This window comes from Moschus berezovskii, chromosome 11 (assembly GCF_049115385.1).
Source record: "Moschus berezovskii isolate FMDL1 chromosome 11, NW_MosBer_1.0, whole genome shotgun sequence".
Classification (NCBI taxonomy): Eukaryota; Metazoa; Chordata; class Mammalia; order Artiodactyla; family Moschidae; genus Moschus; species Moschus berezovskii.
The window spans coordinates 33,332,306-33,345,661 of NC_142470.1; the positions used below are offsets into that span (position 1 = coordinate 33,332,306).

A 13,356-nucleotide genomic window follows, 5' to 3' on the forward strand; every position below is an offset into this window, starting at 1 on the left:
CTCAGTCAGCATTTTAAGATGACCTTCTACCTGACACCTGTTTTGAAACAAACTGATAAACAGACTGCATTCAATTTTGGACCAATCTAACAGAATCTATTTTCTCATTTAGCCAAGATTGAGGCAGTGCACTTAGCTGACGATATACTATTAGCTGGGGATTATTTGTAAAGAGAATCCGGTACTGCTCAGGGCCTCTCTTCAAGAGCCTGGGTCAAGATGAATAGGCACGATATGGTTTGCTCTCTAAATGGACTTGAAAATCCCTGATGCCTTTCCTCCTTTCCTGGTTAGTCTGTCCATCCTTAGATGAAGAGAACCATGGAGGAGAGACTTTCTATGATAGGAAAGGCGTGAAGAAGAAAAATCATTTTGAAAACCCAAATTGATCGTTCCAAGTTCACGGTACGGTCAGTTCTGAAACAGTCAACCACTGCAGGCAGGCAGGCCACTAAAGGCCTCCGTCTTGCCACTAAAGTGGGGAGTGAGAAAGCTGGGAATGGAGAGTTTTAACTATCAACAGGTCTTTTAAACAACCCTTGGGATTACCCAGGGCACTGAAAATTTGAGAACAGAACCATGGTTTCTGATTTCTACTGGTTACTGGCTGGATCCCTGCAGATTTCATATCTGTTAGCTATGTGTGCGCTGGAAGAAAAAGGGAAGTTAGAAGAACATCAAATTGTCTTGGCTGAAATAGACACAGATATTAATCCTCTATTTTCTTTGGGCCAAAAAAACTCAGAAACAAACAAAAAACACAAGTAAATAGTTTCTTGTGGGGTTTGAAAGTATTAAGAGTGTATGTATAATCTGAGAGGTGAGGTAGGGAGGGGTGGGTAGTACAATGGGGCAAAGCTAAGATTGTTACTGTCTACTTTCCCCTATCTGGAATGTGACTTAATTAAGGAGTTTAAACTGTTCTGCATTTTGTATATATCACATCCTGAATATTAAGCACGATGGCGATTGTGCTAGGAGGCACTAATACATGTCGTTTACACACAAGAAATTAGGAGATTTGACATCAATATGCAAACGATGCACACTGACAATCCCCAACTTTTTAATACCAAATTCTGGTAAACTGTAGATTTATTTTCATGTTCTTTAACCATGACCTAAACACATGTATTAAAAAATTCTTCAGTTATGAGACAGGATTCAACAAAAAGGAAACAAAAAAAAGAACAAAAATTTGGAGCTGATTTTTCTTCCTTTCTAGATGTTCCCTTAGTCATTCACTAAAGCCCCTTTACATCAGAAACTTCTAATGTGTAGACAGCAGTAATCCAAAACAGGGGACATGTTTTCTAAAATGGGAAAAGTGTCTTTTACAGTGTGTATGCCACACATATATGTTCAAAGTAATATAATTAAGATGACTTCCATACTCCTCAAATGCCTGGGAGATCAAAACAGATATAACAGCATGGGGCAAATGTGGTTTAATGAGTTTTTCTACCTGTAGATACAGCCGACTGCAAAACATTAGGTAACAGATTGGAGAGAAGAGGGGGAAGAGAGAGGGGCTACTTTGTTTCTAGTGTTAAAACTGTCTTCCAAAGTTCCTTAAATTCAGTTCAACAATTTCTGCACCTTTACTCTGCTTACCCAACAAAACACCCTATCACTGACACTTCTCTGTTAATTTTCTACTAGTATTTCAAACTTGTTTGTAAACTCCCATGAATGACTAAATCCTCAGAGATTACTGCTGGAATCACTGCCCTGCACAGGTGATGGTGACTTGAGGGGTCTAGTGAGGCAGCTCTCATAGTTCACACTCTCTTCAGGGCAGAGAAGTGGGATTAGGGAATGGCAGGGAGTCACAAACTGCAAGCAGAGTGCCTGGCAATAGGACTGGTCTGTGGAAACGAAGAACCAACTCAGAACTTTCAGTCAGAAACACTACCTATGAAATTAATGCCTTATCAAAAATAAGAACTGGAGCAGGTTCCACCTAGGTAAAGGGAGTGAGTAAACCCTCAATCTAAATTCTGCAAAGGCTGAAGAATCTATGTAAAGCCTGTGGTCAGACTGTCAAGACATAATCAACACGAACAGTCATCTCCTCAGACCATTCCTCCACTCCTTCCTTCTCCTAGCCTCTTAGGAAAGGGAAGAAGGGAAATCACTGCCTTTTACCATGTGGTGGCATTAAACTTTTCAGTCACATGAAGTGGAACAGCAATCTGAAGTCAAAGTAATACATCATTACCTAAACACCTGGAAAAATGTTAAAACAAGATGTGACATATTTACATGATTTTGTAAGTGCAAACTTGTCACAAATTCACAAAGTCTTGCTTGACTTGGACTTACGATACAAGGTGCTCTTTCTCTAAAATGTAAGATCTGTACTCTGTGTTCCTGATTAAGTAACACTTGTCTCTTAAGACAACTGAAACTGAAACCTACTTGTTTATTTCTATGATTCCAAAAGAAAAAAACCACATCAGTCAACCCTTCCCCATTCCTGTCTCCTTTACAGAGTGCTCTCTTTCTGATCTCATTACCGAACAACAAGGCAGGAGACACACAGTTTGGAGGGGCCGATGCAGTCATCGTGGCAGAAGGCTCCGCAGCCCTTGCACATGATCATGGCTTTCAATCGGCAGTAACATTTTGAAGGCGTGTCCTCTATGCTGTTCTCTTCAGGAAAGGCCTGAACAGGAATGGTCTGGCCGTGACTGCCAGCATTCATGGCCTGGCTGGCAGGGATGGCTGTGACAGTCACCGAAAAGGACATGACATCACCAACATTGCTAGACACCTGACTACAGTCGGGCATCCCTGGGACAGCAGAGTTATGGTCCATGTCTGATGAGGTGGAGACGTTGATCATGCCTCTGTAGCTTGGCCCAATCTGTGTGGGGCTCCCGTACAGCTTTGGGGTTTGCAGTGGTGGAAGGAGGAGAGACTGATGGGTAGGACTGTCTGCAGGCAGAGGAAGAGATGTAGAATTGAAAAGCTCTGGGCTGCTCCGCATGGTCTTACCTCTCACTGCATGAGCCATCTGCTTCTGCGCTGCCTGAATAAAATCTCTAGCTAGGGTCTTCTCATCAAAGGTTTGGCCTCGAGTGAACAGGTAATTCTCCTTACTTAAAGGGGTTTGCTCAGGCACTGGTGTTTCTGCCTTCACATTCTTTTTAGCTGAACAGTCACTGGGGGACAGGGTTTCTCTACTGCGGGGTCCTGAACTTGCGTCACACTTTCCAGAACTCTGGGAAGCCTGTGGCTCCTCCTTCACCAGGACAGCTTCTTGCTCATCACCAGTACTTTCCTCATCAGTATCATCTTCCTTCCCGCTGCTACTATCTCCTGCTGCATTTTTACAGTCTGTGTATCCCATTTTCAAGGCCTCAGTGGGGCTACTCAGACAAAATCGGTCTTCGGGGTTCACAGAATGGGTCCTCCTAAAGCTCTCTGAACCCCGGCCATAGGTGGAAATATTAAGTAAGTAGTGACCTGCCATCGCAGGCTTGGATGTCCTTCTGCCAGCAAAACCCAGCATGAACCTCTGGCTTGTGGAGATGTCCTCTAACTGGAAACCTGAGTGAGTGAAGTTGAACTGCGAGGGCTGCACAAATGAGAGTATGTTCTGCCTCCGAACCCTCTGGCTGAGAGTCTGAAGAATCTGATCTTGGGTGGCCTTGCTGAGTCCTTCCTGGTACTGGTGTGTGTCAATGCCAGAGTCCCTTAGATCCTTACCTGAAAAGAGCTGCAGGGATCTTGGAACCTGGGGGAGCTGCTTACTTTGCAAAGTTTTACCCAGGTGCTGTGCAGCTGGATGGGACTGTCTCTCGTGAATTTCCTCTCTGGTGCTGTTCTCTGTCACGCTGGTACCTACGAGTGCGCCTACCCCCTTCTCCTCTTTTGTAGTGAGTGGAACAGTTTTCATTTCAACTTTGGTGAGAGGTTTAGGCAGAATTTGCTCCATGGGAACATCTTTGCCCTGCAGCAGCTGAGTTACCAAAGGATTATTAGCAGGGATACTAGAGCTTGGCCTTGAAATGGGTCCATTCATATGTGAAGAAGTTCCCGCAGTTTTAAGGCTAGAAGCTGCCGGCAAAGTGCTCAAGGATGGAGCTGATCCGGTAGGCGCTGTGGTTTTGCTGACCTGGGGTACAGGGAGCTTCTCTAAAGTGGCTGTTGTTAACAGAGATGTTAAAGGGGAGGCGGTTGTATCCACTGAAGCGCTAGCACTTATCTCTGCTGAGGCCGGAGGATTTGGGGCATTCTTACTAGAACCTGCTTTAGGCTCCACTGAGCCAGCGGCTGCGAAATGAACAGGCAAAGCACCCGTGATCAGAGCAGGATCTACTGGAGCTGGAGGTGCTTTGTCCTGCCTACTGTTACTGGGCCCTTTGGGCTGGCTAAGAGAGGCCGCCATGTCTGGTGCGCTGGGGGGATTTAGTTTTTCATTACTTAATTTTCCTAAAGCTGGTGGGAGTGCATGAGTGTGGGCTGGTGAGGGGACACCGGCGCATGCTCCACCAACGGCAGATGCGGGAGGCACTGAGGGGGTTTGCTGTAGTTGTGCTCCAGGGCCACTATGAGGCTGTGACTGGCCTGCGGTCCTGGTCTCAGACTGGGGCTGAGTGTCTGGCCCAGCGGGTAAAAGCTCTCTCGTACCTCCCCTGCTTCCAGTTCCTGCCAGTTCCAGTGTGGGGCCCTTGCCAGGCTCACTGACTCTGTCTGAGTCAGGATTCCCTCCTCTAGCAGTTCTCCTTTCACCCCCTTCCCCTGGACCCTGTCCACCGCCTGGGCCAGGTCCTGGAATGGTCCCTCCAACTGAGGCGGCAGCAGCGGCTGCGGCGGCGGCGGCGGCAGCTGCCCTCTGTGCTTTGACAAGCTGGGCTTTTGCTTTGATGTCTGCAAGGGTTCTGGCTCCTGTTCTGTTAGGACTAGTGATGGAGATTGGAAAACGAGCCCTGGGAGAGACCTGCGATGTAGGAAACGGCATGGGAGAGATTCTGGAGACCGGGATCTGAAAGAATTAAGGGGAAAAAAAAAAACAACAGAGCTTAGCTTTCTAAGAGTAACAAAACTTCATTATCACAAATTCTGAGAATAGGGTGAACACTATGACAAGGACGGGAGGCCTGTGGCTAAGAGAACAATCCACAGAGACAGCCACACAGGTCTGTCTCTAGGGTCCTTTCACCTCCTCTATTGGTGCCAAAGACTCTCCTCCGTTGACATTCACTCCCACCCAAAGTCACAAAGCTCTTTTCTTAACACAATTCTGTCTTAATGTCACTACTACTCACAACAGCTGATAATTTAAGATACAGACATTTCTATGATATCTGCATTTTAAAATGTGTGTAAAAGTGAGAAAAAAGAAACAGAAAAAATAAAGTAGCATACTATTCTTGCTGTTTAGTCACAAAGTCACGTCCATCTCTTTGCGACCCCATAGACTTTAGCCCACCAGGCTCCTCTGTCCATGGGATTTCCCAGGCAAGAATACTGGAGTGGGTCGACATTCTCTTCTCCCGGTGGGGCTTCCCAATCCTGAGATCAAACCTGTGTCCCCTGCATTGGCAGGAGGATTCTTTACCACTGAGCCACCTGGGAAGCCTGTCTTATTTCCTGGCTTTACTATGAGGTCCAGGGAAAATTTCTTGTTCTCTTTTACACACCACATATGTACAGCTAAGCATACAGGCTGAATTATCTCAAATTACAGAGGCCTCTGGATAGTACCAGAAGAAAAACAATGTGTATCCTACCCCACCCACCCAAGAGGGAGTACGTACATATTGTCTATTCTGTGGACCGAAGTCATTCTCACCGCTTGCTGGCATTATACTTATTTGTGGAGCTTTAAAAAAATATACGTGCTCTAAGTCCTATCCCTAAAATTAAAAATTAGAACTCCCAGAGAAAAAATGCATTTCTAAAAACCTTGTGAGGAGATTCGGAATGCATCGTTAGGTCTGAAACCACTGATTTTCATATCATAAAATATATTTGAAAAGACTCTGACTTCTGTTCAAAACAACACTTTGAAATCTATTGGAACGCATCAGAATGCACCAATTTTAAACCTTCCAATAGTTGGTAAAGTTAAAAACAGAAAATAATGGTTACAGATATTCTAGGGCATTTAACTTAAAAAATTAAGCCACTGAGCCCAAAGATAATGCATCTTTCTGGAACTCCTTAATTGAAAAATAAAGTCACTAAGGATTTTTCATTACTGGCAATACTCATTTCTGAAAAGGTCAGCAGTCCTGAAAAATTCTCTCATTCAGAAGTTAGACCTATGGGATTGTATAACACTTGTCATAAAGCCCACATATTTCTCATCTTGAAATATACTGAACCTCTATCTCAAAGTTGAATCTTACATCCAACTGCACATAGTATTTTAAAAGCTGCCCAGAGTAAAGTCATTAATACCCCTTAGTAATACCATCTGGATCAGACAATTAATAGGGATAAAAAACAGATGAAACTAGAAAATTAAAAAGAAGAAAGTAAAAAGCACAGTTGTTTAGAGGAATCATATACAGGATTAGGAACAAACCATCGTACATCAGAACAACCTTGAGAATAACAACATATCCAGCACAATAAATGATATCTATCACAATGACTGAAAATCATCAATAACATGTTGATGAAATAAGGATAATCCTTCAAGTGGTTCAAATAAAAATTTTTAATGCTTAAAAATAATTTCAGTCATTTATGTAACTAGTCCTATTACCTGTTTATGTAGAATAAATGAGATGTAACACTTTTTTTTTTAAAGTATGAAACCACACAAGGTTTCTAGGCACTGATAACAATTCCAACAACTTACTGTATAGAAAAGGAATTAGATTCTTTCTGTTATAATTGTATACTGAATGAAAAATATACAATGTATGTCTGAGTTATATATATATATTTTTTTTATATATGTAGGATACATACATGTGCAAATATAATTTTATACAATAAAACATTCACAATAAAATTCAAATTTTGTTTTTCTACTTAAGTTTTGTTTAAAAGATTTTGTTCTAAATTACATTAAGCTTTGTCTCAGAAAGAGGGATTTGGATTAGGTCTAAGGTAAGAGAGTTATAATACTAAAGTCACTTCTGCTAGAAAGCTTTGAAATGAGGAAGGAGGAGTTAAAAAAAAAGAAAAAAGTTAAGTAACATAAATTTGATCACAAAACATATAAGTTTTCAGTGCAGAGCCTCTTTGGATTAGCAGAAAGATGTGGAAACAAATGATGGTTCTTAACCAGTGTCATTTATATAAAGTAAAACCTAAACTGTAACTCAGCTCTCAGGTCTAGAGATAAGATAAGCTTTAAAGAAAGGTTTCTCATATTTTAAAAGAAGAACAGTTAAATGATTATCATAAAATGAAAATCTCCAGCAAAGCATGAGAGTGTATGCTAATGGTAGAAAAATATTAAAAAAAGGAAAAGGAAAAAGGAGATTCCTGAGTGCTGAAACCACAAATTTTAAAATTAAGAACAGCATAGTATTAGTAAGAAGCAGCAAAATGGAGAGGAGTCTTATAGTGCATGAAACAGGTCAAGTACTTTTAACGGAGTATTTCAAGGATTATTTCCAGTAGGACTTCGGTTCACCTAAGTTAAATTTAAAAAGGGAAAAAAGTATTTCTATTTGGCTTATTTAACAACTTATATTCCAGTGTGAATGAATAATACCCAGTACTGGAGTTCATGCAGACACAATAATACTAATAAATACTATTAATAAAGAAACATTAAATCAATAACTATGATTAATGAAATGAATGAACTGAAAAATGATGTCAGGCACAAGACCAAGCACACACGAAGGTAGTGACACTGCTATAGAAATTTTAAAGATCTTGACACACAGCAACATATGGCTAAAGCACAAGTTAGTTACATATCCAAAGCAATAGAGCTTAGCAAGGCTATTCCATCTTATTAAAATCCCTCAAGTGACCAGTGGAGATTCATGGCAGCCACACACATTTCCTATAAAAGGACAGAACTAAAAGGGAGTTCAGACCCTCAAAACATCAAATCAGTTATGGCAGCAAGAAAAGGGTCAAGGTACACTTAAACACCATAGCTCTTGATACAAAGACACATGATCTCTTACATCAATGACCTCCTCCTGTTTACTATTATACTTACAGTATACGTTCCATAATTGTCTTAAAATACAAGAGGAGCCAGCAGGGAGGGTGGGTGGAAGTGGATTACATTAGATTCTCAGATATTTAAATAAGTATTCAAATCCCAATAAAGATCTGTAAGGATGTACTTCTAAATGCCTGTTTCTTAATAATTTTACTCATATATGACCATAGTTACATGTGTATCAAATACATACCACTGCTTCCACATTAAGAAACATCACAAACACTTGAAATTTAGTAGGCAAAACCAAAAACTTGTTCAGACCATCTCTCTTCTTCAATTCTTCCTGCTTTCTTACCTTGAGAGGTGGTACTCTCCGCACCTGGAACCTGTCCCCTCTACTAAGAAAGGGCTGTGGGGAGACTTGAAATGGCTGCTGGTGCTGGCGATGCTCAGTAACACGCGGTCTTTTCTCCCAGCTTGTCAGGGCCTCTTCTTGGGTGAGAGAAGATTTCCTCTTGAGGCTTTCTGGGCTGTGATCAGCCAGAGCTGATGGCGGCTCTTTCATAGTTGTCTCCTGTGGACCTGCCTCTACTGTGGGCTTCATTACTGTTGCTTCTACCCCAGGACTCTTGGGTTTGCTCAGGGATGTAACTAAAGCTTCCTGGCTTTCACTTTTATTATAATATGAAGGTGTAGTGAGATTATTCTCTTTCTCAGATTCCTGTTTAGCAGAGGCAACTGGGTTTTGCTCCACAAGAACCTCATCCTTCGGGCACTTGATGGGAGGAATGCTGCTAAGCTCATTTGTATTAGTAGCTGGGGAAAGTAGGGGCTCTGTGGAGTGTGGCTGCGTCTCATCTTGGCTTTCATGCTCTTCTTTTCTGACTGGTGATGGCATCTGGAGTACTTCTTCTTTAGATTCTAACTGGGGAATTACTGGGACTACACTGGCAGGCGAAGCCTCTGAAGGAAGCGTAGATTTTGGTTGCTCAGTTGGGGTTTTCTTTACTTTGGGATCATTGGGTGAAGCTGTCAATTTCTTTGAATCTTCAAGACTCAGGCCAGAACTAAAAGGTGGAAGAAAAAAATACTGTAGTTGAGAAATCACCTATGTTATTGAATATATTATGAGATAATGTATATGGCAATATCTGGAAGAACCTGTGATACTTAGTTGGTAGTCTTTATATATTATCATCACTATTATTAATATTAGTGAAAGGTCTGGAGCTAGAGCACCTAGATTCAAATCCTAGCTCTGATACCTACTATCCATGTGATATTTAGTAAGTGAGTAGCCTCCCTGCCTCAGTTTCTTTAACAGTGTTGTTGTTCAGTCACTAAGTCATGTTCGACTCTTTGAGACCCCATGGACTGCAGCATGTCAAGCTTCCCTGTCCTTCACTGTCTCCCAGAGTTTGCTCAAATTCATGTTCATTGAATTGGTCATGCTATCCAACCACCTCATTTCTTTTATAGTACATTGAAGCTAATCACTTCACAGTGTTGCTAGAATGAGTAACTAATGCATGTAAAGTACTTAGACCAGTGTACCTAGGACATAATAAAACCTCAATGTAATGTTAATTATTATTATTACTTCTGCTTACAAAGTAGCTACATTGTCTAGAGTCATGCACCACAGACTTCCCACAGAGAAGTGAAAGAAGCCAAAGACCCATGTCCCCTAGGATTGTGGGTTTGGACTCTAATCAGCTGGGAGAGCAAGGAGATCAAACCAGTCCATCCTAAAGGAAATCAATCCTGAATATTCATTGGAAGGACTGATGCTGAAGTTGAAGCTTCAATACTTTGGCCACCTGATGCAAAGAACTGACTCACTGGTAAAGCCCCTGATGCTGGAAAAGTTTGAAGGCAGGAGGAGAAGGGGACAACAGAGGATGAGATGGTTGGATGGCATCACCGACTCAATGGACGTGAGATTGAGTAAGCTCCGGGAGTTGGTGATGGACAGGGAAGCCTGGTGTGCTGCAGTCCATGGGGCTGTAAAGAGTCAGACACGTCTGAGCGACTGAACTGAACAGCTTTGTTCTGACGTACCCATAGAAAGGCTGGCCCAAGAAATCTAAGGAAACCAAAGGAGATAGTAGAAGAGTTGACTAATCTCCAGAGGTTGAAAATGAAAACTGAATTTTTGGCAAGTCTGTTTAAATTTCACTTGGGATAGCTCTAAAATTCTGAGATTAAGTTCCTCTGAGCTATCCTGGGAATAAAGGCCAAGTAGGACTTCCTGGCTAACAGCTGGACTACCCTGGAGGGTTCACTACAGATTTCCCCTAATGTCTTAGAATACTGTACAAGTAAAAATAGGATAGTCCTCTTTGGTGACTTCAAATAATCAGTCCTGTAACCCCTGAGATGAAATGGCTAAGGACAAATCTGTACAGTAATCAAATGTAGTCCTTCCCAAAAAGCTGGCAGAAAGTAACAGCTAAAAACAGAAAGACCCAAAAATGGTTGTAACGCTTTATCTACCTGGTAAGGAGGGAATGAACAATATTTACAGAATAACTGCCACCTGTGATCATGGTCTAAATGTATTCACTTTGATTTCTGTAGAAGAGCTCAAAGCTCACACCAAGAAGGTAAAAAAATCAGTGTACTGGGCTCTTCATTTCATTAAGAATCACTTCTGAAATGACCACAAAGGGGATAAGGACAGGGAGATAAGGAAAAGAGCCATTTGTTCTCAAGCTATGATTACGGAGTATCCTTAAAGGTTGCCATTAGGTATACATAAAGAAGGAAGATAAACTAACAGACAATTAAAACTCTGGGTATTCAATTCTATTTCAAACAATACAGCTCCATTGTCATCTATTATGTGTCGCCATTAAGTGTTATTTTTTCTGGGGGTGGGGGGTAATGCTTCGTGGTTTGTTGGATTTTAGCTCCCCAACCAGGGCTTGAACCTGTGCCACTGCAGTAAAAGTGCTGAGTGCTAACCACTGGACTGCTAGGGAATTCCTCCCATTAAGATTCCATTAATGAAAAAACAAGACTCAGACTACAGTGCCTTGAGAAAAGGGTCTGTATCTTGATTCAGCTATGTGTATCTCCCAGAGTATCTTTTAGAGAAGAAACGCTGTTTAATTACAAGTTGAATATTATGGTATGTATTATAGGATTCCTTAGTGATTCTGGATAAGTTATCCTATTGTGGGATAACTGCCTACAGTTAAAAAAAAAAAAAAAGAATAGAACTTCTGTATTTTTATATATTAAAAGGTTACTGGAAAAAAAGCCAATCTATCCAAAGAAAGGACTCTAATTCAAGAAAATAAAATCTTTTCTTTTTTTTAAGAAAGCATACCATCTATAACGGCAATGTGTTAAGAGTTCAAGATTATGAGAAATCCAATTCTGTGTACCTAAGAATTACAAAAAGAAAAAAATTTTCTTGATAAAAAAAATTGAAGAAAATTGCAGACTAGATTTTCTGGGAAGGTAGTAAGATGAAGTAACACATGACATATGTATAGGAATTATCATCTGGTTTACAAAATCTGTCTTGATATTACCTCTGACCATAGTAGCTTTCAAAGAATTGTTCTTTCCACGGCTCTACTTTTTTCTCCTTCTCAATCTCTTGTCGAATTCTCACCTGCATCTCCGGTGTAAACTCACCTACAATGTACCAAAAAAAAGACATGTTCAATATGAATATGTTATTTGCAGCTTTCCACTACTGGTAAACCATGATCAAGTCATGAAGGAGTAATACTATCATGTGAAAATAACAGAAATTTCCCCAAATTCCTCACTGTAAGGGAGAACTACGTAAGTGCCAGAAGTTGAAACATACACACTTGCATACCACTCCATGTAGTTTCCAGTACTCAGCTGAGTTTAAGTGGGCTTTTTCTCTGGGTTTTCTTTGTATCACTCCCTGCTGCTGCTGCTAAGTCGCTTCAGTCGTGTCTGACTCTGTGCGACCCCACAGACAGAAGCCCTGCTCCAAATATTCCCTATAGACTTTTTATAAATTTTTTTCCACTGGAAAAAATAGTCATATGCTTTCAGTAAATAATGACACTGGACATTTTATTTAAGTTTTATTTAATGTGGGATACCTGGGTTTGATCCCTGGGTTGCGAAGATCCCCTTGAGAAGGGAAAGGCTACCCACTGCAGTATTCTGGCCTGGAGAATTCCATGGACTGTGTAGTCCATGGATCGCAGAGAGTTGGACACAACTGAGCGACTTTCACTTTCTCGGAGACAACTTGTATTTTAGGCCTTTTAGCTTTAACAGCATAATGAACAGCTATGGCCCTGCTTAAAGACATTTTGAGGTTCCAGTGAAAAGGTAGGGAGCTAGGCTCCCGTGTCCATGGGATTCTCCAGGCAAGAATACTGGAGTGGGTTGCCATTTCCTTTTCCAAAGCTCAAGCACCTATGGTCAATTAATCTACGACCAAGAAAATAAGATTCCACAATGTTGGAAAGATAGTCTCTTCAACAAATGGTGCTGGGAGAACTCGACAGTTACATGTTGTATGTGGAATCCAAAAAGAAATGATATAAAAGAACTTATAAAACAGGAAACAGATTCACAAACTTTGAGAACCAGCTTATGACTGCCAGGGTGAAGGGATAGTTAGGGACTTTGGGAAGGTCATGTACACACTGCTATATTTAAAATGGATAACCAACAATGACCTGTTGTATAGCATATGGAACTCAATATTATGTGGCAGACTGTATGAGATGGGAGTTTGGGGGAGAATGGATACACGTATTTATGTGGCTGAGTCCCTTCACTGTTCAGTTGAAACTAACACAACATTGTTTGTTTATCAGCTATACCCCAAAACCAAATAAAAAAGTTTAAAAAAAAATAGCTGAACATTAGAATCACTTTGGGGGAAAAAAATCAAACAAAAAACCCCCATTGAAGCTCAGGCAAAACAAAAATCATTGAGAGTGAGGCCCGGATGTCAGTATAAAAAAAATACAAGTGAGTATAATGAGCAGTCAGGTTTAAGAACTGCTAATAGTGACTGATAATTACATGCTATGCAAACACAGTCCATTACTCTTTTTATGCTTTATAATTTACCCTCTGTAAAGCTGTTAGATCAGATTTAGAAACATGGCAAAGCAGTGACCACAGTTAGGAATTCTTGGTCACAATTTGTATTTATTAAAGCACTCTAGCTGCCACTGAACTGTACACCTCAAATGGGTGAATTTTATAGCATGTTAAACATTTCTCAATATAAGCGGATTTTTTAA

At 40.9% G+C, this 13,356-nt stretch overlaps 1 protein-coding gene across 2 annotated transcripts in view; it reads right to left on the reverse strand.

The window, feature by feature from the left end:
• Positions 1 to 1,077: 1,077 nt before the first annotated feature.
• The window catches only part of ASXL2 (ASXL transcriptional regulator 2), a 103,500-nt gene continuing 91,221 nt past the window's right edge, over positions 1,078 to 13,356 (reverse strand). For both annotated transcript variants that reach the window (XM_055400931.2, XM_088841233.1), the window contains 3 exons: positions 11,641 to 11,746; positions 8,454 to 9,165; positions 1,078 to 4,993 (listed from right to left, as the gene is read on the reverse strand). In XM_055400931.2, coding sequence (XP_055256906.2) covers positions 2,516 to 4,993; positions 8,454 to 9,165; positions 11,641 to 11,746 — 3,296 coding nt within the window. In that variant the 3' untranslated portion in view covers positions 1,078 to 2,515. The remainder of the gene's footprint in view (positions 4,994 to 8,453; positions 9,166 to 11,640; positions 11,747 to 13,356) is intronic.